Source organism: Amyelois transitella, chromosome 5 (genome assembly GCF_032362555.1).
Source record: "Amyelois transitella isolate CPQ chromosome 5, ilAmyTran1.1, whole genome shotgun sequence".
Classification (NCBI taxonomy): domain Eukaryota; kingdom Metazoa; phylum Arthropoda; class Insecta; order Lepidoptera; family Pyralidae; genus Amyelois; species Amyelois transitella.
In genome coordinates, this window is record NC_083508.1 from 6571013 (window position 1) to 6595686 (window position 24674).

At 35.0% G+C, this 24674-nt stretch overlaps 2 protein-coding genes across 2 annotated transcripts; one reads left to right on the forward strand and one right to left on the reverse strand.

Moving 5' to 3' along the window:
- Nucleotides 1–4808: 4808 nt before the first annotated feature.
- Nucleotides 4809–19590, forward strand: LOC106131782 (sodium-coupled monocarboxylate transporter 1). The gene is made up of 12 exons (XM_013330979.2): nucleotides 4809–5058; nucleotides 6269–6434; nucleotides 6639–6750; nucleotides 10555–10622; nucleotides 10820–10974; nucleotides 12577–12820; nucleotides 13694–13809; nucleotides 16402–16501; nucleotides 16821–16991; nucleotides 17170–17324; nucleotides 18132–18330; nucleotides 18550–19590. The coding sequence occupies exons 1-12, from the start codon at nucleotides 4850–4852 to the stop codon at nucleotides 18820–18822; spliced, it is 1968 nt and encodes a 655-aa protein (XP_013186433.2). The 5' UTR covers nucleotides 4809–4849; the 3' UTR covers nucleotides 18823–19590.
- LOC106131871 (Golgi reassembly-stacking protein 2) lies at nucleotides 19164–22044 on the reverse strand. Its single transcript, XM_013331115.2, has 5 exons — nucleotides 21888–22044; nucleotides 21517–21801; nucleotides 21130–21441; nucleotides 20287–20587; nucleotides 19164–19816 (listed from the first exon to the last, which is right to left on the reverse strand). Exons 1-5 carry the CDS (start codon nucleotides 21948–21950, stop codon nucleotides 19419–19421), a joined length of 1359 nt encoding a protein of 452 aa, XP_013186569.2. The 5' UTR covers nucleotides 21951–22044; the 3' UTR covers nucleotides 19164–19418.
- Between the last annotated feature and the right edge of the window lie 2630 nt (nucleotides 22045–24674).

The window sequence follows — 24674 nt, forward strand, 5'->3', positions numbered from 1 at the left end:
GACTTTTGACAAGACGTTGGCTCTGTCTAACCCGCAAGGGATATAGACGTGACCATATGAATGTATGTTGTGCGAAATAGTGTTGTGCCCAGAATGTAAAAGTGGTACAAAGTTTCATCGTAATCTAGGGTTGAATTTGCATGAATGTTTAATATTTAGAAACAAAAAAACAATAAAAATACAAAAAATATTTTTTTTTAATCACTTATCATTTTTTGTTCCGGTATCGATCTAGTAAGACCACAACTCTTTCTCTTTTAGGGTTCCGTACCTAAATGGTAAAAACGGGAGCTATATGTCACCAGACTGTATCTCACAAACTGTTTCAACTAGAAAGATAAAATTTTCACAAATTATGTTTGTCCGTTGCCGCTATAACTACAAATACGAAAAAAAAATATTAAGAGAGGCACAATAATATAAATATGCATTTTGTTACGCAGTTTCACAGAATATTTAGTGGTAAGTACGTTACCTTCGAAAATAATTAATTGAATAAAAATAGAGCAATTATTAAAAGGGGGCTCTCAAACAGCAATTTTTTTTTAATATATGTCGTGCGCGAATCCGACTCCCACTTGGCCGGTTTTAACATTATCAATGTTCAGAATTTACCCTTTCACAGATTTAGGTATTAAATGTATAAAAATAGAACTAGAATCGGAATAGAAACATGCAGACACAAAAATCCAACCAAAACCAAATCGCCTTGACACTTACTCGCAATACTTAATTTGATCAAAAAGGATTTACGTATCTGTTTGACTTTCTAATCTAAAACTCAAATAAATAAACAAGAGCAACTTTGGATTATATTTTTAAACGTAAATACCAACATCAAATGTTGGTGCCAAATGGTCGCTTTCCAAGTAGGTGTTTGCGGTCTTACATATGCCCATTTGTGAATGTGATATAGGGTACTCTTTAGATTAGAATTCCAGGTCGGTCCTTCTGAAATATACCTACACCTACGTAAGGGCGAAAATCGTAAAAATTATTTGGGACCAGATGACCACGAAATTATTATAATAGGTGGCAAATAGTCCAGTACGTGAACGAGTCACTAACACTTATTTTCGGGCGCCTTATCGTTTCGACCACCAACGCTTCGAGCCTGAAAATTTCCACGCACCTTTTGTTCTCGTAACAATACAATTATAATATGATATGAGTTGATGCCAACGACTTCGTTCGCGTATCTAAGGATTTATTATTAAGGTGACATTTTTATATTTCTTATAGCTTAGCTGAACCATTAAGTGCTGCTGCATCAATCGATTTTCAATATTCTTGTACCGAAATACGTTTTTTGTATATAGGTACTTATGTATGTTTGTAAACCGACAACTTTCAAACCGTTGGTTTGATTTTGATGTGTGTAGGATCAAGTTTTAGGTTCGAAGAGCACCAAAATAGGTTAAAGATTTTTTGAATAATAATAAAGTACTTATAAATGGCAGTGCTTACCATACATAGTTTGATACTTACCTAGTTTAGAATTGCGTGTGAAATAAATGTGATCTTTCACAAGTTTTTCATTTCGACATTAACGTGTTAATGGTCGAAATAAAAAAACATCCATGTAGGATAATTAGCTACATCACGAATGACCTCTGACATGCTGCTTAGCATTGGATAAGTTAGAGCTGCTTGCGTAATATCTCAAAAATAATGAAAATTTCAATTCTATAAGTGACGTTATGTAAAAAAAATCAAGGCAGCATTTTTCGTTTCTTAGTAGATTTCATATCAGGAAGAAGAGGATGTTTTCGGTCTATCTAAGTAAGTAGGTCATTTATGGCCTTGCGGTGTGGTGTGCTTGAACATGTTCACTTCATATAACATCATGATTTATTCTTTATTTATTAAAAAAAATACTTCAATTCATTTTCTATTGATACATTTGAGAAAGCGTGTTGGTAAACGTGTAAAACTGGCACACAATAAGAATGGTTAAGGTACTGAAATAAGTTTTCATTTTAGAATATAGATGTATGCGAATAAGAAACTTAAATTTTAAGTTAAGAAAGAATATAACCTACCTACATTACGCGTTTAAAGTCTATAGCCCTGAAAACAATGTACATGAGATTGAGTCACTTATGACACATGGTTTTTCTAGCAATGAGTATCTGCATTCAATATATTATAACGTGCAATTGTAGCGTAGGGGGCAAAAATCAACAGATATCTTTAGATACCTGTAAGTAGAAAGGATTTCAAAAACAGCGGTTAAATACTACAAGAGGGTTCCACACAAACTTGTAGGTAAAAATATTACCTGTTGTACATATTAAATAGTCGTTTGTTATAAGAAACAACAAGCAAAAATCTTATGCCACGTAATGACTTGATTAGAGAAATTTATCCGGAACTACTGGACCCCTTTTGATCTAACTATAGTTTTTATCTCCATTATTGTCTGACCTGAAGCAACGTATGGCTAGATAGCTAGATCAGCTACTATTTAACAAAAAAAATTACTTGATACTTTTACCTGTATGTTTTTAAGTGCCATTACCGGAAAAATAACAAGCGATCCTATACATATACATATGCGAGTTCCATCGTAGGTTTCATTATTCCTTTTTTTAAAGTACGCCGAATTTTTATAGCCCATATTTCCTATCATGTTGAATTAATAATTTTCTAACACATCGCAACTACCAGTCATACTCGTATGTCTCATTTGTGTTATTCCTTTACAAAATAAACATACTGAAGTACATCTTTTAATTGCTTGGAATGTACGAACATGTCACTCTCAGACTGCCTTAAAGTCCATTAACTGAGCTGGCAGCAGTCTGGAACCATCCGGTTGTAGGAAGCGCGGACAGCACTAAACCGGATTATTCTGCTTATGTTTGCCACGCTTATCGCCGGCCGTCATGGACGCGTATGCCACGCACCATAAACCCAATTATGTGCATATTTGTGCACATAAATTTCAGTATGTATTATTTTCCCTGTCAATAAAAAATTTTCCCACTTTACTCTTACCGTATTTCAAGATCCGAACGTCTATTTTCAATGGGTACTTACTTGTATTTTGTCGAGTGAAGGTCACTAATCGTCAAATACAGTTATAACTTATTTAAAAAACCTTCACGTATAAATTGATTAGGAAATATGTAATCTATAATAACAATGTACCTACTCAAGAGCCCTTAAAAGACTTTTCAGGGGTGGCGTAACTAAAATTATACATACATGCTCGTTGGACATTTTTCATACTCTTAGTGCAGATGTTTGTATAGTGCACTTCTTACGTATGTGCCAAGGAAGTAATCAAGAGCCGCTGCCCATTGAAGCGATATATTACTAGTTCCGTTGTGACAATGAAATTAATTGATCGTGGCGGCCCATTACAGAATGATACAAACGTAGGCGGTTAATCTCGTTACAATTTATAGCCAATTCTTGTTTAATTTAGTAATTGAAAAAACAACCGTGCGAATTATTACTCAATGAGATCATCAATTTAACTGCATGTTGATCGCTCACCAATTATGCAATCAAATAACTAACCTTAATTTTTTAAACATTGACTGACGGAATTAACATATAAATTCGAGATATGTAATTGCAGTTTAAAAATTAGATTTTATATTGAATTTGAAATGAATCCGATAATTTGCTCGTCATTTATTACAATTTGATTGGATTCATTACATCAATTTGAAGAAGCAACCATAATTTCAGTGCGAATACGGAAGTACTTTTATGATTTCAGTAAAATGGGTAGATATTTTATGTTCAAATTAACTTTTTATAAAACTGAACTCTTACCCAGAATCGACACGTAAGAATCGAAAAATTACAGTAACGTTTCTTACACCTCAAAATCTTTTCTACTTTAACCTTTGTTTAGGCATGTCATACCCGACCATTTCGCTCTTGGAGAGATGTAAAAGTTTTTTTTTTTAATTATATTAATTACGGTGTTACAACAAATATTGATTTATACTTATATTGTATAGCTAAGCTATTAATTAGATAAGAAAATTAAAAAAAATATTATTTGAACATGTAAGAATTAATTTAAACAAAAACTCTAAAAAAACTTATAAAATATATTGTTGAATTTAAACGCGTTGATGTCTTTTTAATTAAAACTTACAAGTAGTGTAAACTATTTTTGCAAGTTATTACACAATGGGTCAATAGAAAAATAAAATACGACAGGTGAAGACTTCAACAGAGGACTATGTACACTAAACCTGAGTGATTTGTCCACTTAAGTATATGTATATTTTTAACCTACTTAAAAAAAGAGGGATGTTGATTAATTCGACCGTTTTACTTCCTACCCTTCCTGCTATTATTATAAATACGAAAGAAAGCATGCGTGGGTGTGTATGTGTTTGTTACGTTATATTCGCGCGAACACTACTGGTAGAATATGACCTGAAATGACATACATTAAGTATCTGTATCCATACATAAATGTTATCACGTCTATATTTTTTGCGAGGTAGACAGAACGAGATTGATATTGATTTGAGATTCAAGAGTGACAGGTTGCTAGTCCATCGCATACAAGAAGAATCCCAAGTTTATTAGCCTATCCCTTAGTCACCTTATACAACATCCATGGAAAAGTGATGGAGTGGTTCTATTCTTTAGTGCCGGGAACCACACGGTACTGCGGGTATCATACGCGGGTGAAATCTTGTATGATTTAAACATTTAATATTAACTTAAAACATGTTTTTTAGACTGAGTGTATAAATATATATTTTTTCTCTTTATTTTACAGAAAATAATACTTCATGTTGTTATGGCATGGAGCTTCAGTTCGATATCTTCTGTAACAGCAGTGACACCAAGCAAGCACAATATTGTGAAGATGAGCAATTATTCCACTAATAACAATGAGACTGTACCGATATTATTTGGTTGGGAAGACTATAGTGTATTAGCGACAATGCTGATAGTATCATGTGCTATCGGTATCTTCTATGGATATTTTAGTGAGAAACAAACGACTGGGGATGACTTTCTACTCGGAGGCTCATCAATGGGCACGCTGCCGATGGCTTTAAGCTTAGCTGCAAGGTAATTCAATACTAGGTTATTATTATGTTGATACTTGAATAATGTGCTCAGGCCCATGGGAACCCGGTCATTTGGGAGGCGTTCATGGGGCCGAAGCCAACATTCAGGCCCTTTGATACTTTGTGTTCTAAATTGAGATGGCTGCAGCTATGGAGCTATGGAGATCAGTCCCTTGATGAACCTTTGGGATACGCCAACGGACAGCCCTCCACAGCTGCCAAACTATTGCCAGGGAGGGATTTACTAGGTCTGGCTCATAAGGATGGGATGTTAGTGGACCGGATTGCTGGGCTATGGAGTGAGATACGGACATCTGCCTCGAAAAACTCTCTCATAATTTTGATTAGGCAGATGGTGACTCGCTGCTCATTGGCTATAGAACAGTCTGTGGGCACCCTAAATAGGCCACCATGCCATTGCGGCCAGGACGCAACATGTTAAAAGCAGCTATAGGATTCCGAGAGGTGCGGCCCCGGTTTCACGAGCACGAGGTATGACCCCGTGCTGGTTTCGCCATTACGTGCAATACACTTCCATCCTGGAGCTTAGGATCTGCTCTTGCGACTCCACTCTGGCCTGCCGGTCAAGGCAAGCCAGAGGCGAGGATAGTGTCACTATGTGTATGTGTGTGTATAGCGCAGGTCTGTATGTTCCCCAGGATAGGTCCGTGGTGTCGCCACTCACCAACGGCTTCGCCACAAGCCGTCCCGCGGAAACTGACTGCACTGGGAAGGAAACCCTTCCACAGGGGGCGATGGGGTCGTCACGTCCCTTAGTACCTACTATTTCCTATATGGCATTTGTGTTACTTTTAATTAGGTAGATAAATAAATATAACGTTTGTCTATGGCTCCAAACACACGCATACATTCTAAGAAGTCTTAAGAAAAGCTTTGACCATTAATGGGAAGCAATAAATTTAGTTTGGTTGCAACACCAACTAACTGAAAAATTGACACACTCTGACTATATGTATGTACTCACAAGCAATTTGTGCCATTGAATCGCCAAAGATCATATTATAGTTTGCACAGACATTTTGGGATATTTTCTCAATTCATTTTGTTGTCGATATAATAATGCAACGACAAAATTCCGTACAATTAGCAGTTACTACGAATGATGGGGGTCACACTCATTAATCTAATACTTATTTCAGATCCTCTAATAAATTTAGAATGATGTTTCATTTTTGTGTTTTGTGTTTCAGTTTTGTGACAGCGATAGAATTGCTGGGGAACCCAGCGGAGATGTACATGGCAGGGGCGCAGTTCTGGATGATATGCGTGGCGTTTGTACTCGTTGTACCGATTGCCAGCCAACTTTACCTGCCAGTCTTTATGAGACTCCGGTTGACGTCTTGTTACGAATATTTGGTAAAGCGAAAACATCAATATTTCTATTGAATATTTTTCATTAGCTTAGCTTTTATAAACTTACTTTATTAAGTACTTTCTAAATAAAACAATATTTCAAATGGAATACAAAGTTGCCCAGAATGCAAACATAGGTTACTTCTCTGTACAGGCTCCCATTTTACGACAGCTACGCACTTAATGAAATGAAAGTATTGTTTACAGGAAGTGCGGTTCTGCAAGTGGATTCGCGTGTACGCCAGCGCCCTGTACATGCTGCAGATGATACTGTATACATCGGTGGCGGTCTATGCTCCGGCGCTCGCACTATCTGATGGTAACGTGGTATCTAACTGTATTCTTGTCTGATCTAGGACTGCCAGTTTCAATTCGTGTGTGAAAAAGCACTTAGATAACATATTAATATTAAAAATATATGTACATTAAGCTTAAGACGCTGTACACCAGGCAAAGCGGAAAGATAGGAAAATGTAGAAAATCGGACCTCCGGCCCCGAAGCCTCGTAGAGGAGGGTGCAACTGGGATTGCGCAAAGATGAGAACGGGAGAGACATAGATTAAGTTAGACAGGACATGTTATGGAATACTAACTAAACGATACTACGCTGTACAATAAATACTTGTTATATCTACATAAACATAAACAAGCCAGGCTAATCAGATTTTTTTTTATCATGACCCGACCGGGGAACGGATGTATAGAAGCAGAAACATTACCACTGCGCCAAACAGGCGCCAAAATACAAGAATGTTGTAGTCGCAAATACCGTTCATATAACTTTGCAAATCCAACAGTTTAGTCATTGTTTCAGTAAGGTAGTTTCCAATACACATTATAGGTTTCTGATAATTCGATTTGAAAGCGAATGCGCTTATAAATATTATATTAAACATGTGATATTAAACTTACTTTATATTATTATATGTTATTTTATTATATTATTTAGTTATAAAGGAACATAAGTACAACGCAGTACATTGCATGGGTTACACGAGAAATAATTTTAAAAGAACTGTACTCTTACTTAGCTGTAAAGGAATTAAAATCTGTATTGTATTGACCATCATTATGTTTTGCAACTGAGATGATCTCAATTACAAAATGATTTTTTTTCTTTAAAGGTGATGTAACATTTGAGCTATAAATGAAGTAAGAATAGATGATATAATAACATTGTCATTCAAAAATATCTAAAATATCGAAACGAGTAAAATTATGAATATTGTAATTACCCATAATTATTGAATAGCCACATCAATTTATTAACTACCCGGCTGTTATTAAAACCGCATCTTACATAACATTTAAATCTCGGGTTTTACTCACTCTCGCTTTTTATTTGAAATATCACGAACAGCTATGTTTATTTCGATAAAATCACGCTATAAAATATTATTTCGTATTTAATAAGTACCTGTAACATTTACATTAGTGCCGTGTGATTCCCGGCACCAATAGGACCGTCTCAATCTCTTTCCCATGGATATCGTAAAAGACGACTAAGAGATAAAGTTAAAATTTTGGATTCTTCTTTTAGGCGACGGACTAGTAACCTGCCACTATTTGAATCTCAATACTACTTATAATGAAGCCTAACAGCTGAACGTGGCCTATTAGTATTTCAAGATTGCTGGGTCTGTCTACCCCGCGAGGGATATAGACATGATTATATGATTATGAAATTTTTACATTTAAAAACGGCTCAGAAGAATATAGTAAAACAAAATGGAAATTTACTAAACCCATTAATCGTGTTTTTGTATGGTATTTTAGTAATATATCATAATTTGCATACAGAAATAATGTAAGCAAGGGTAGGTAATTTGTAAAGTATATATCGTTGACAGACACGAACACAAATTGAGGCGCTATACCTACCATTTTATCCTGTACCTACAATAAAGATATTTGAAGCAAATAAAATTGAAAAGGATTCATATTCTTAATGGCTTGTCCTATTAAATAATTTGTTAAAAACAACAACATATATTATAAGAAATGCAAAACACAACGAAAATTCAAATATGTATGTGGTCAATGCCACATGAAAATTTTTGCAATGACCGTTACTAATAAGGTGTGTCGATTTGGGGCATGGCATAGGTGACATGACCCATACAGATACCTATGTACTTCTTTCCCCATGCTTCTTAGTGTTATACATCAAATAATTGTAAGATAAATAATTTCATACTCCACTTATTAATTTTTATTTATTTTTCATCTTGATCTATATGCAAAATACTTTATAATAGTAGTTCAACTGAAGTTGTTTCAAGGAATCAAAGTAATTTCTGTCCCACTTTGAAAGCGAGTTTTCATTATAATATTATAAAGTCGTACAATATCCAATCTCTAGAGTAAAAACTTTATTTTCAAGATGTGAAGTGAGGTCGCCACACTGCATTATAAATAAGATTCATTTATTTTAATATTATGTTTTATTTTTGCTTTCTTAAAAGCTATTATTAAAGTAACTGATATGAGCCGTAAATATTTTCTTTTTGTAACTTCTGTTAAAACACATTTATGAAATGATACCTAATGAAATTTATGGAAAAAAATATGTGTAGGTACATGATAATTATTAATAAAACCCTTTGATTAAAGCATGAAATGATTCGCAAATATTTCATAGTTACTTATGCATTCAGCGCAGATAGGTAATGGTTACTAAAGTGGACATCAGTTATTTACGACTTTCTACTAAACTAGCCCGCTAATGCTTCTTACATGACATATTAGTAAACAGTTCAGTGTTGCACTTCAAAACATTACGTACTAATTTCAACAGCCACTGCAATGGATGATGCACCGCGACTATACAGCCTGTCATAACAGTTTAAATGATTTATATTTATGATTTTAGCGGTACTTAAAGAGTTAATTGCAAAATAGTTATTTTGAGATCAACGAAATCGCGTAGGAATGTATACGTTATGTAAAAAAACGCCATCGGCAACATTTATGCGCTATTATTACACGTTATGTAAATCTATACATATAATAAAACAGTAAAAATATTTTGTCTGTACATTTAGTATTTTTGACTGAAATAGTGGATAGATTGAACACTTAGAATGAATAATAGAAAGCAAAAATTATTTTTTAAATCTTTGTGTCTTTCTGTCTGTCTGTCTGTCTGTATGGTCACGCTTATCTCCGAAAGTACTGAACCGATTTACATAAAACTTTCACCGATTGCTTTGTTTTCACTCAGAAAAGTATTTAAAGTTTGTTTCATCAAAAAAGGTTCACTAAAAAATATTATCGTCATTTGAGTGAACTCAAGGCATGAGTTTGCCTGCAAAAAATTTACGAAATTTTAAAGTTAGTCATTTATCATTGTACCTAGGTATAATCCTAATAACACCTTTACTAATATTATAAAGCTGAAAAGTTTGTTTGTTTGTTTGTTTGAACGCGCTAATCTCAGAAACCACTGGTTCGTATTGAAAAATTATTTTTGCGTTGAAGAGACCATTTATCGAGGAAGGCTATATAATATCACGCTGCAACTATAAGGAGCAAAAAAATAATTGAATATGTGAAAAAACGGGGAAAATTATTCATCCTTGAGAGCTTCAATGATGCCCAAAATAACTATTCCACGCGGACGAAGTCGCGGGCACAGCTAGTATATAATAAATATGTTATGTAAAAATAACAGCATGTACAGTCATGTGAAGAAAGTAAAATAAATATTAATTAAAACTATATGCCAATATTTATAAAACATCAAATATAAAAAGAGGAAGCTATAACTTAGTGTGCCAGCCAAATCCATTTCTCAAAGAGAACAATTCTTATAAACCAATCCTTTCCTCAATAACACGATAACAATTTAATATCATTTACAATATATGAATTCGATCTTGCGTGGAAGAATGGAAGTAGGAGGTTTAAGAATAAGATGAAGACCGAAAAAAGATGATGGATAGCGAGAAAGAAAGAATGAGAAGTCAGTGAAACCTCATTATACTCGTAATGAATAGTATACAACTGTGTTGTAAGTATACGGTGGAATATAATAGGACCATATCTCTTTCTATGAATCCTAATTATATATCTACTTTTATTTATAAGTCAGCGGAATAATATTGTTTTGATGTTGTTTCAGTTACGGGTCTAAATACGTACCTGGCTGTCACTCTGGTTTATGCTGTTTGCATATTTTATGCTTCTCAAGTAAGTGTTTTAAATTATTTATCAATTATGGTTTATCGTATAACTTAATAAAAAACAGTAACGTAAGCTGTGGAAAAAACAGAAATCCAACGACAATTTGTAAAGATACAAACTTAAGCTGACCCCAGGCCCCAAAGTTAATGGTAGAGGGTGGAACTGGAAACACGCCAAGATCTAAAGATAATTATTTTTAATAGGGAGGCATGAAGGCAGTGATCATGACAGACGCTTTCCAATCCGCCGTACTACTGGGGTCTCTGGCTGCGGTCCTGGGACTTGGAGCAGTTCAGGTCGGCGGCCTCGACTTGGTATGGGACCACGCCAGACGAACGGATAGACTACATTTTTTCGAGTAAGTCATACTGATATACCTACACAGGTTCACCCTGCGTTATTTTCGTGGAAGAAAATTTTCAATAAATGCTGCTGCTTAACTGCGGACTGCTGAATAATAGTTGCCGTGTGGTTCCCGGCACCAATAATAAAAAAGAATAGGACCACTCCATCTCTTTCCCATGGATGTCGTAAAAGGCGATTAAGGGATAGGCTTACAAAGTTGGGATTCTTTTTTAGGCGATGGACTAGCAACCTGTCACTATTTTAATCACAATTCTATCATTAAGCCAATTAGCTCAATGTGGCCTATCAGTCTTTTCAAGACTTTTGGCTCTGTCTACCTCGCAAGGGATATAGACGTGATTATATGTATGTATGTAAGAAAATTTTCAATAAATGCTGGACGATGAAACTGAATGGGTTTCCATATAAACATATAGCTATTTCCATATAAACAAATACTTACTAAAGAAACAGTTCAGGAATAAAAAGTATGTCTTTTTTAATAATATTATGATCAAAAAGAAATGAGCTAGTAATAATTCAAATGAATTAATATAATAAAGTAGTCATTAGGAACATAAATAGCTAAAAAGACAATGGATTAAGAAATATATGTAAGCCAATATCATTGTTACTGCCCAACATAATATACAATATACTATATTAGTACACAAATGTTTGCAACCAAAGTAATCAATAGTTTAATTGAATCTTTTTAAATGTTTAGGCACGAATTCACGGCTTAGTATATTAGCATTCATAACGTTGGCTTCACTTAATGTATTATTTAGATACAGTGCAACTGTAATAAGACGATTTCTTTAATTTGGACATATACATACTAACCATCTTTGTGGTTTCTATATTGCACCAATTTTTTCACGCCTGCAGTTTCCAAATTTAACCTACTTACTTATAAAACTGAACTTGTATTTATTTTTACTTTTCTAACACAAAAAGCAACACTTATAAAAAAGATGGCATGTCAACCAAAGCAATAGGTAAATAATCTTACTGTCGATACACAATAAATGTGATGATACTTAATTCAGAATAACCCAGACTTTATTTAAAGTTTTGTTAGCAATACTCACAAAAATAGCAACATCAATCAGTAGCTTTATGAAATCAAAATTCCTCTGTGATTACATTTTAATAAAATACATAATATCATGCATCACTCCCTAAGGGATAGAAGAATCTCTTCGGGAAAGACTTTAATTTGCCACGATCCCCGATTCATCACTCGCGTCATGTATGCTCGTAGGTTTAGGATAGGACCTCTACCTTTCTCGAGAACGTCCCCGATTTGGTTTTGTACCTAAAGCCTTGTCCGTTCAACGTTCCTGTCGAGCCTCGCTTCGTATACTTGCTTTGTTAATCTACTTTAATCATCCTCTTCACACTGTGTCTCAAACATGACCAAACCATCTAAGCATTCCCGCCCTTACGAATATCACATTGTTCCTTTATCATGCAATTCTTCAATTGAACGACAAGCAATAAATTACAGTATTTAAATTTCTTAGTTCCAATTATATTGATTTATTGTTTCTAATTACTTTTTATCTTGTTGTTAAATTAAACCTATACATTTTGACATTCTTTTTTCCAGTATGAATCCGGACCCGACCGTGCGACATTCATTCTGGTCGGTGGTTATTGGCGGGACCATATACTGGCTAAGCATGTTCTGTGCAAACCAGGCATCGATACAGAAGTACCTGTCAGTAGAACGCATCGGTCAAGTGCGCGTGTCACTATGGGTGTCCGCTATAGGACTCACGGCGGTATACTCCGTAAATTTCGTAACCGGAGCCGTTCTTGCCGTACATTATGCTGATTGTGATCCCATTCAGGTACGCATATAGGCCCCTATTGCTCGAAATATTATGCGTTCGCATTCGAATTAGGTTTAAGTGTTTATTTATTACAGTTACCACATTATATCTTTGACAATTCACTACACAATAACTACCTGCGAGACCACCTAATGTTAAGTGATTTGGATGATTGAATCAGGACGAATTTTTGTAAAGGTTTATTTATTAATTAAGATAATTCGAAATCGTCTAATAGAGCAAATAAGCATCATATACAAAGCGCAATGCGGTGGTTTTCACGAAACATAAAGCTTCATTGAAATCTCGCATTAGGTTTAAATATTAGGTACTTGTACTTCGTACCTTAAGGAACCTTAAGGAATATAAGGAACTATATTTTACCTAGTTTCTTCACTATCTTAAAAAGTTATCTTGGATATGGATAGATCTTCGTAAATAATAAGTTAAAGTAAATTTATATATATATATATATATATATGCCTACAGGACAAATTACACATGTTGAGTTAACCTCGAAGTAGAGTTCTTGACTTGTGTTACAAGATATTAACTCAACGATAATATATTTTATAATAAATAAGTACTTATACAGATAAACATCCAAGACCCAGGCCAATCAGGAAAAGTTCTTTTCTCATCATACCCTGGCCAGAATTCGAACCCGGGACCTCCGGTGTCACAGATAAGCGTACTACCGCTGCGACACAGAGTCCGTCAAAGATTTTCGATCATGTAAATAATTTGTGATATTTTTTAAGTTCCTAGTCCTATTATATTGAAAAATATTGAATACTATTTTTTCGTAGAAAATAAGTCCTTGCATAATGAAAATATGTGCATTGCGCATATCAAACTTACCTATACTGACTCCTTGCTTTTTGTTTGAAGGCCGGGCTGACGAAGGCATCCGACAGACTTCTCCCGCTGTACGTGGTACATCAACTTGGTAGCGCTCGCGGAGTGCCTGGATTCTTCGTCGCAGGAATCTTTGCCGCCAGTCTTGGGTACCTTCACAATATAATTATCCCAAATTCACTGATTTTACGAATTCCTCCTCATTAGTAAGATCACTAGAAACTTTCTGTTGCACTTAAGCCTTTTTTGTTCTTAATCAACCTTAGAGGACCAAGGCAACCTAGAGACTGCCTGAAATCCACACATTGATATTGAATAATATTATAACTGGTAAACGCCAGTTAGGATTCCGGTTTTAATTTAAATCGTAATGTGAGGTCCATTTATGATCTCAATTTATATCGAGCGAAACAATTGGGGGTTACTTTTATAGTAGGCGACGATGTCACACAAGAATAGGTATTTAGGTAGGTATTCGGTTCACTTTTTTTTGGAACATTGGTGTTATTCAATGTCTTAGATACCAACAGTCGTTTTATACGGAGGATGTACAAGGTTGAAATTTTAAATTAGCACCCCAAAGTATACCTTAAAAAAAATAAGTCGGTATCAAAATAAAATAACGGCAAAAAAGAATTTTAGAATGAAATAAAAGCATTTTACAAAAAAATATGCCGTTCATAATTGGGACACCATAAAGCAGAGGTATTTTAAATTGGTTTGGCAAATGTCAATAAGCAAGTACCTAGACCCAATGTTAATAAATTAATAATAATGATACATAATTATTTTAATGTAAATTAATTATTATTCCGAATTATATACCTTTTAGGACAATATTTTAAATTTATGCAGCTAACTTATGGCATCTTACCAAAGTATACTCTATACTTAAATCTATTTAAAATTTTCAATCCATATTTTTTTTATTATTGAAATCTCATATGAATCAATTAATCTGAACAATGTATTCTCGTCCACATTTCTATTCTAAGTTGGTATAGTTGAAAAGCGGACATTGTTGAAGAATAATAAATACTTTATAATAAAATCTTTATTTTTCCTCTCTCACATTTAATTACACAGTTAAAAATAAAGTTAAAAAAATAAGAAGTTAGATGAATGATGATGAAATAATGATCTATGTGAGAGCCTGGTGTCTGTACTAGGAAAACCTGTATGACAGATTACCAGCCTCTCCTACTCTTAACCAAGTGTATACTATGCAGGTAAACCTTACACTAGTTTAGGTACTTACATTAAGTATGTACCTGTGGAAAAAACAAAAAAGAAATTTAAAAAAAAATAAGAATTATGAAATAGAACAAAATAAGCAATAACAAAACGAAATCAACATAGAGAGAAACATGAGGAAAGGACATTTACCCATCACGAATCCATATGAACATAATTTTTGTTTTTAAGCAGGGGTTTCTAATAAATTCCTTAAGTAAGAGATATCAACCAAGAAGAGGTAGTTTTTTTACAATTTAATTTAGTAAGTTGATAAATAGATGGGGTTGTGTTAATTTTATTATATAAATATATGCCTAAAAAGCCGAAAAATCTTTGAGCAAATGCAGTAGACCACTGATCAGCTGGAGCAACACGATAACCACGGCGTCTCAGTGCGAAAGCTGCGGGATTATAATTGAGGCGGGAATGTTGTCTAGAGATTACCTACATTAAGGACGAATAGTTGTCTTACAGTCAGGACCTCAGTCACACCATACAGATCCTCTGTAGGAAAACGGTATGGTAGAAAAAAGCAGACCTTTAACACCGCTCGTTGAGCTCTTTCAAGTAAAAGTAGGTTGGTCTTAGGTATACCTCCCCACACTGTGATGCAGTAACCTATAATTGACTGACATAGGGCAAAGTATACCATTCTTATAATGTTTACATCAGCAATGTGTTGTTATTGTTTGAAAATAAAGATGATTTTACGTACTCTAGTCTTAAGTAAATTTAAATGATAATTAAAGCTTGACGTAGGTATTGTCAATCACAACGCCGAGATACTTAATGATGTAGGTTAACATAATTTTACTACATCAACATGTCTGATCAGATCGGCACATATGTGCTGCTATGGAGTGGTTGTCATGTATAGCATTATTGATGTTTCTCATGGAGAATGGTATATATTTTGTTTTGTCAACATTGAGTGAGGCCGTTATCAGAGAGCCAAGAACAGACTTTTTTGAAACCTTTTTGGGCATGTTGATATACTTGGTCCCAAGTATCTCCGTGAAAGACGAGAGCTGTATCATCAGCGAAAGTTACAATTTTGCCATTTGGTGGATCCAAGATACATATATCATTAATAAAAGTTAGAAACAGAGTGGGACAGTGAAGAAAATGCTGCAGTGCAGCTTGTTACCGCTTCTTCTGCACTGACAGTAGTAGACTTAGTTTTAAGTAATTTATTTGATGTCAACCAATGTTCTGAACCAAAATATATGAGTGTCCTATAATATCTAATGAATAAATATTTTTGATATCATAAAATCACACCTCTTTCCTGGAGGGGTAGGCAAAGACTACATCTTTTTCTTCATCAACATTAATAATTCTCTTTATGCAAGGTTGTCGGATTCGGGTACTCTTAATCTGACCTTTTGCTAAAACGTCTTCGATCAATAACTACCTAAGTCACAGATTACCCCCAATCCAATTAGGGGTTATATGTGACCTAAGTAGATAAAAAGACAGTGACGTTTATTTTATTGGTGTTGCAGAACTGTTGCTTCAGCATTGAATTCTTTGGCTGCAGTCGCTTGTCAAGATTTATTGCGAGGACTACTTGGAATAACATTACCAGAAAACCGAGGAGCGTGTGTAAGTGCTTACAATATACTTCTTATACTAAATTGAAAGAACGATGGCATTCCTTTATCATTGGTTTTGGAGTAGGTAATTTACAGCGACATCATAAGTAGATTAGATATACTTACCTAAGGATGTATTTATTTAGGGTTTATACGTTTATGTAAGGTGGAGACATGCCGTTATAATAACATTACCTCTTATTACGAGTATACTGTCGATAACTTTTTTAAGTTAGGTCAATTATTTCACGTTTTTCTCGTTAACCAAGTCGTCAAACTTTTACCTACTTTCTTGCAATAGTAAAAGAGAGGGTGTGTCACCATTTCAGGTAGCGCGCTGGGTGTGCGTGGGCTGCGGTGCTCTGTCTTTCGGATTGGTGTTCGCAGTGGAGCGACTGGGCCCGGTGTTACAACTCGCGCTGTCCTTTAACGGCATGGCTGGCGGTGTCTCCCTCGGGCTTTTCACGCTTGGCATGTTCTTTCCTTGGGCAAATGCTAAGGTAAAAACTTAATCCGCGGTAACATTAGAGATGCGATGTTCATTCTGGAATGACACCGATGCATCGCGCAGTTTCAAAATTCAAATCAAAATCCATTTAAACTGATAGAAAAAGACAGACAAGTAGGTAGGTATATTACAAAACATACCTTTGGATCAAGTCTATGATGGATTTCTAGGGTGCCATCGCAGGTGGCGTGTTGGGCCTACTGTTGGTGGTAGCGGTGGGCGGCGGCGCGCAACTGGCGCAGCTGCCTCTGCCGCACCTGCCGGCCTCTATCGCTGGCTGCGTCGAGGGCTTCAACAGTTCGTCGCACATGACCATCTACCCCACGTAAGAATCCAACCATACTTCCTTACTAATATTCAAATGGGAAAATGTTTGTTTGCAACTTCTTCAAGCTTAACAATTCTTCACAAAATATCGTGCGTCTAAAAGCATTGGTAATGGTGTAATTGTTATTCGCCGCCTCAAAAGTATACCCCTTACAAGGTTCGAATCCCTGTCGCGTTAGTTTAAATGACATACCAATGCTTTTTGGGTGATGGAAAAACATCGTGTAGAAAATCTACTCATATACATACAAGTAAGGTTGGCGTTTCCTGCAGAATTGTGGAGGCAAGACGAGATGCCTCTTGTAAAAACCTGACTTAACCAATCCAGAACCGTAGTCACAAGCGGACTTCGGGCTTCTTCCTCGGAAGGAAACACTTGGAATCAACGGCGGAGGTCAATGACAACGTAAATGCATGGAAAAGACAGTGTCTGCCGACGCGTATCACCATTCCATTCTACACCGGAACCATTCTCAAAGGCTCTCCCCGGGATCTTCCCCAAGGAGTGGAGGCCAGTGGGGTACACTATCTTGCAATACAAGAATGCAACATAATAACATAGTTAAAATCTAAGCGTAATGGAAAACTACAGTTAACAAAAGCGAAACATCAACCTTTTTAACAGCCTTCATAAAAGGGAGGAGGATCACAATTCAAAATTTAAAAAAAATTCAAAATTTTTTATTCATTACTATAGGATACTATATACTTAATAATTGTCAAAACCATACGTTTTGACACTACTACTTACCTATGTTTTTTCTTTGCTAACAGATTGACACTTACTTAATTCATATTTTTGCAGAGAAAATAGAGATGAAGCTGTTTTCTGGCTGTTCCGTATATCCTACCTTTGGTATACGGGTATCGGTTGCGCGGCGACTCTGTTTGCAGGCTTGACCGTATCCATATTCACGGGGATAACGAACCCGGCACATGTGCCGATTGACCTTATATCGCCACCAATCGTCAAGATGCTAAATTCATTGCCCAATAGAGTAAAGGTGAGCATCATTCAATGAAGTACTTAGTGAAGTAAATACGAGGTAGATACATTCGATAAATACCACATAGATGCAAAACTTTCTTATCATGAAAATTAAAATAATATAATACTTAGGTAAATATGTATTTTCTTATAATGTGGATAAAATGAAAGAAGCATGCAGTGATGTGACTTTAAACTACCTAAAAATTTAAACTACCTAAATTATTTTTACTAGAAATCGCTGCGAATACCAACGCGCTTAGGGTCAGAGCGCCGTCGAAGTTCGAGTGTCCGTCCTCCCAGCATGTCTGACGACAAGGACACGCGGCGGCGCAGGAGGTTGTCCGAGCTAGCGGGCGGCGTCTTCTACAGCGACGGCGTTGGCCTCACACAAGGACTAGACAACCCAGCTTTGGGTCTCGACACTGAGAAGGGTGCACTGGACGACCGAAAGCAGTTATCAAGTTTCAAACTATTGACAATTACAGATCACGGAAGAGGCTCATAATTAACTTCGTTTTTAATATTTTACAACAGTTTACCTTATTTCTCCAGTATGTTGTAGTTTAATGTAAATAAATATATTAAGTATTCAAGATAGATTTATGTTTACTGAAATCAACTAAATTATGATTAAAATATATGTGTCAGACTATTACAGCTTCTCAAATATAATAGACCATAGAAATAAAAACGACAATTTTTATGAACGAGGTCCAAAAGAGAAAACTGACTGTCTTACTGCGAGGTACGAAGGCTTAGAATTATTTATCCAAATTAAAACAATAGTTTAATTTTATTTCTTTAATAAATTCCAATAAAATTTATTCTTAAATTAAAGACAAGGCTGTTAAAGAAAATTATTTTTTTATAACCGATGATTTAAAGACATCGTTATAGCGAAATAAATGTGTCAACAAATAATATTCGTTCCATCATCAAGTAACGCAAAATGAATAGTAAAATTAAATTATATTGCACAGCATCATTATTGGATTGGTTCTTATGTTTGATTGTACATGATTTGAATATAAACAATAATTATCATCTTCTTCAGAAAAATAAAATAGCATTATCTAAAAGAAGGCCTACCCCTTCGTTGTTTCACGATAGTAAATCTTGTTGCTGCATCGACTGCTGTTGATGGATTTCCTTCATGGTGGCGACTGGCAGCGTAGCACTAACGGTTAGCGGCGGCATGCCCGGCAGGGACACTGGTGTCAATACTGGAATGCCACTCGACATGGGCGGTGGTTGAATGGGAGCTTGAGGGAAGTTGCTCATATTAAAAGTCGGTACTAAGTTTGGCGAACTATACGGCGTTTGAGATGGTTGTATGTCACTAGCCGTTGCAAGTGGCTGCGTGTAATTAGGCATCATTGGTATGTAAGGTTGAGGTTGATTCATAGGAATGCCGGGCAAAGATGGCAGAGGCGCTGGCGGCTGGACGTTAGATACTGTTGGTATGCTTCCCAGGTTGGTCAATGTCGCATCTGCAAAACCTGAAATAACAAAGGTTGTGATGATATACAATACAATACAAATTACCTTTCTTCCTCCTCCTGGCTTTAAGTCAAGGTTGTATCCTCACCACTCTGGAGAGGAGCCCAGGGTATGCCTTTGACAATGGACCCTAAATTGGTTGAGGCAGTTTTAAACACGAAGTGACTCCTGTCTGACCTTAGCAACCTTTGCAGGTAAACCTAACCCGCATTGGATTGATCTTGGTTACACATCCAGTATCTTGAATGTGCAGATTTCCTCATGTTTTCCCTCGCCATAAGAGCATCAGCTAGTATTCAAACTAATTTATTTATATAAATCATCAATTATTTATATAACTTCCAAAACAGTCATCAGTACATGGCCGAGGTAGGATTTGAACCTTATTGATTCAACTATTGATGCTCTACTAGTTGGCTTAACGATGTAGGTAGCTAAATGTGATAGATGCATACAAATAAATACTTACTGCTAGAGTATGCAGCCATATTAGATATTACTGATTGTGCCTGTGACATAGTTTGCTGCTGTTGTGGTGATGTAGTCTGGGTTTGTTCTTGTGACACTGTTTGCACATCTGATGTGGCTGTGTGGGTGACTGGGTTCACCATTGGCACACCAGATAAGAACGGTGGCGGAGAGTTCTGTAATGGCGCTGGTACATTAGGCACTTGAGATAGACTTGGCAGTCGAGCTTTCTCCTCATTTATACTCAATTGTTGTACTCCTGATACTATATTTTGTTTTATATTGGAAACCTGAGATGATATCTATAACAAAATATACAGTTAATAAACACAAGTGTTTTTTCTTTTTTAAAAAGAGATTTAATATCTATTATGTCAAGCAATTCATCAATTTCCTCAATTAATATATTAATGACTTCAGTAGGTAATTTGCAGCACTCAAACGTATTCATTACACCACACTAGTTTATCTCTAAAAACATCAACAAAAGATATGGGAATAATTAGAAAGCTTAAAATGATATTTAAGTTATATTATTAGTAACCAGAGGCAAAATACTTAATAATATCTGATACTTATAAAATTAAATACTTATATAATTTAATTATCTGATGAAATACATGTAAGGAATAAACAATTCATAGGAATTAATTAAATTAACAGGTGCTCATTTATTCAGGTTATATATGTGTATGTCATATACACAGGTCATTTATTTATTATAAACATTTGTATATAGTAAAAAAATTGTATTAACAAAAACAAATGCAGGGCAAATTTGAAATACGGTCAGTTTAGTTTTGTTAATTGTGTAAAGCTGGGGCAAATAGTTAAACAGACATACCAGTGGTGTGCTTGCAGTATAAGAAACTTGTGACTGAGGGATACTTCTGATTGGAATCCTGTGTAAATATCCATAGCCAATACCACATCCTAGACTGCCTTCACCACCCCAATTTTGGTTTGGTGTAATCTGAACTTCTCTACATGTGTCATCATTTGCATTATAAACATAAAGTTTCAATGCTCGACCCTCATGTGCCTCTATCAATGTAAAGAAGTCTTCACTCTCATGCATAACAGAATCAGCTCCAATTATATAATCAGAAAATGGCTTGAGCCCTGCTATTTCTGCTGGAGAAGATGGATGAACTTCCTAAAAAGCAAAACAACCATGTCTTAACAACATCACAACATATAATATGACAAACTTTATATGTATTTTACATACCAACACATGCCAGACATTTTCATTAGCACCTTCAAATGAACAAAACTTAATGCTGACTCCCAGTAAGCCCTGGCCACCCCAATTTGCACTTGGAGTTATCATAACTTCACGAACTGATTGGGTTTTACTGCTATATATTAACATTTTTATTGTTCTGTCTATGTTTTTTTTTAAAAGTTCTTTGAGGGTGTCATTGTCTTGGTCTAGTCTAGTGTTTTCTATAGCTACTATAAAATCAAAAAATGCTTCAAGTTTTGCCTCTTGCCCCGGAGAACCGTCTTGGACCTGTGAAACATTTGACGTGTCTTTTAGTTAGGTATGTAGTACATACATTGAGAGAGAACTATTATTCATAATTTCTATTTGCATACCCGTAAAACATGATACCCTTCAGATCCGCCACCTGGAACCTCTGTGCTATGAGAGGAACCCATTGGTAATAAATAAAGCGTAAATCCAATTTCCAAAATAATTAATCTTTAAATTACGAATAGGTGACAGAATGACAACACACACAACAGTACAGTGTTGCCATAAATAACATAGTATTTTTATTTAGTTTGTGTGAAAATGAAGTGTTTAATAGCATATTGTGGCTTATACCAAAGCAAAAATAGGCTAAATCATGGACCTAATAATAATTTTATTATTACGTCCATGGGCTGAATTTAACCTTTCGCCGATAAGTGATTAATATTACGTTAAATTATTGTCTATCATAAAGTGTATTGAATCAAATTTGTTTAAAAACGTATTACTTTTAATCTTCTTTGTTGTGAGCTTTAGAAATTTGTAATATTCTCAATATTTCATTTTTTCTCCTATTATTTTAGTTTACCAAGGAACGAATCTTGGCCAAAGACATGGCTATAAATGATTGGAATAGAAAATATCTGACCAGGAACAATATATATCCACGTGTGGAAGATCTTTCCTTTGGTGGCGGTCGAGCCCGAATAATCGCTCCCGCTACAGGCTTCTTCAAGCGCCATGAAAATTATTTTATTTTATTTGGAAAACATACAGTCATATATTTTGTACAAAATCTTACTTAGTTACTCTAGACCATTTACATGTTTTCGCATAAGTTTATCAAAATACTGGAAATTTTAACACATAAAAAAAATATAATTAAAACGAAAGAAATATGGAAGGTACCAGATAGCACCTTATTAATTATTGACAGAATGAGAACCGTCAAACCAAGATTTGGTAACAAAATTTTTAAAACGGGTGGTTGTTGAATTGAAAAGGTCAAGCTCCGAGGAGACAACCAGCCCGTTCAACTCCTTAGCTGATCTAATAAAGAAAGAGTTTTGCCTAAAGTTGGTCAAACTGGAAGGAATAGCAAGCAGTGAAGGGACTCGAGCAGACATATTACTTGTTTTTAGTTGTATTTGCGCCAGCAAACTATATCGAATGAACTTTGAGCAATTTTAACCAACGCAGAAACATCAGCAATCCCACATCTAATGTCAAGAGGGAGGGTATGATGCCTACGACATATATTATCATAATTTGAGTCATAATAATTTGTCTTAAATTGCACATAATTTAGGATTTTTTTCTGAATTGTTTCAAGCCTATCCACATAAATATTATATTTAGGGTTCCAAACCTGCGAGCAATACTCAAGGGAGCTACGTACTAACGCACAATATAGAATTTTGAATACTTTGATATTCTTAAATTGAGAGCAGGTTCTTTTCAAGAATCCTAGTGCTTTATTAGATTTTTTAACTATATGATTAATTAATATGATTTTCATAAGTCATTTTTGAGTCGTGAATAATTCCCAAGTCACGAATTTCTTCCACTTTTTTTAACTCTTGACCTTTCAAATCATACTTAAAATCAATAGGTTTTATCTTTCTCGTAAAAGATATACTGAGACATTTGTTAACATTTAAATCTAATCTATTGATTGAACAATAATCGTCTAATCTACTGAGATCTTCCTGTAATAGCTCACAATCAAGTGTGTTATCAATTTGTTTATAGATTTTCATGTCATCAGCGTATAGAAGTATGTGTGAATTAATAAAACAGGTTTTGATGTCATTAATGAAAATGTTAAAAAGTAGTGGCCCTAATAAAGAGCCCTGAGGGACTCCTGATGGTATGCTTCGCCAGGTAGACGTGAAACCATTAACAGTTACAGCCTGAGAACGATTTTCAATGTATGAAGTGATCTAAATAGGTTGCCATGAATTCCCGCAAAAAGAAGTTTTTGTAGTAACTTTGTACTTTGTTTGTAAATATAGCATCAACCTGGTCTCCACCATCCATACTTAAAGAAACAAAATCAATAAAATTAAGAAGATTAGTTGTGGTGGACCGTTGTTTTAGGAAACCGTGTTGCTCTTCAATGAATAATGATGATAACACATTATAAACTTGAGTGTGTACCAGTTTTTCAAATATTTTCATAAAAATACATATTTTAGAAATCTGTCTGTAATTCTTTATGTCACTTTTACTACCACTCTTGTGAATAGGCGTGATGAAAGTTTGAATAATTTAGTCAAAATTATAATTATTTTCGGACTTATTATATATAATGAATAATTTATAATTTCAGTATAGCGACGCACATAAACATATGTGAATATAATATATTTGACTTAAATTATTAGAAAAATAAATCAATATTCCCAGTAAAATCCTATTTTGGGAACGTTGTCAGACAGACAGCGATTACTGCAAATACATATTAATACAATAATTCCTGCAATGTACGCGGGCATGGTGCTATTGGTGGTGCTATATACTAATTGCAGCCCTTTGGGGGATTGATTTGTTTACATAAAAAGTAACCTTAACTTCAGCTCGGGTATTTAACAACATCCACACCAAATTTCATCACGGTCCAGCAGTTTAGCAATAATCTCAATCATACGGTATTGATTATATTTGATTTCCAAACACTTTTTATCAGAATGACATAGGCGACAGATAAATTATTGTTAGAACTTAGTTAGCCAAGATAGTTATGATGCCCGATGTAGAACTCAATCATCGACGTACTAAACTTTATAGTTGTACAACTGTGATCGGAAATGAACAATCTTAACTCACTCATCCATCGATAAAAATTCTTCTAAATGAACAAGTGAACATCTCTAGTCCGCCATGTTGGTAACCCGGTTTGTTTATGT

Bases quoted from the DNA above. Each gene is read 5' to 3' on its own strand.
- LOC106131871 (XM_013331115.2), bottom strand. From the start codon at position 21,950: ATGGGTTCCTCTCATAGCACAGAGGTTCCAGGTGGCGGATCTGAAGGG. The intron at 21,802-21,887 runs GTATGCAAATAG...AATGTTTCACAG, and splicing joins AAGGGTATCATGTTTTACGG to GTCCAAGACGGTTCTCCGGG. The intron at 21,442-21,516 runs GTATGTAAAATA...TTTGCTTTTTAG, and splicing joins AAAATGTCTGGCATGTGTTG to GAAGTTCATCCATCTTCTCC.
- LOC106131782 (XM_013330979.2), top strand. From the start codon at position 4,850: ATGAGCAATTATTCCACTAATAACAATGAGACTGTACCGATATTATTT. The intron at 5,059-6,268 runs GTAATTCAATAC...TTTGTGTTTCAG, and splicing joins GCTTTAAGCTTAGCTGCAAG to TTTTGTGACAGCGATAGAAT. The intron at 16,992-17,169 runs GTAAAAACTTAA...ATGGATTTCTAG, and splicing joins TTCCTTGGGCAAATGCTAAG to GGTGCCATCGCAGGTGGCGT.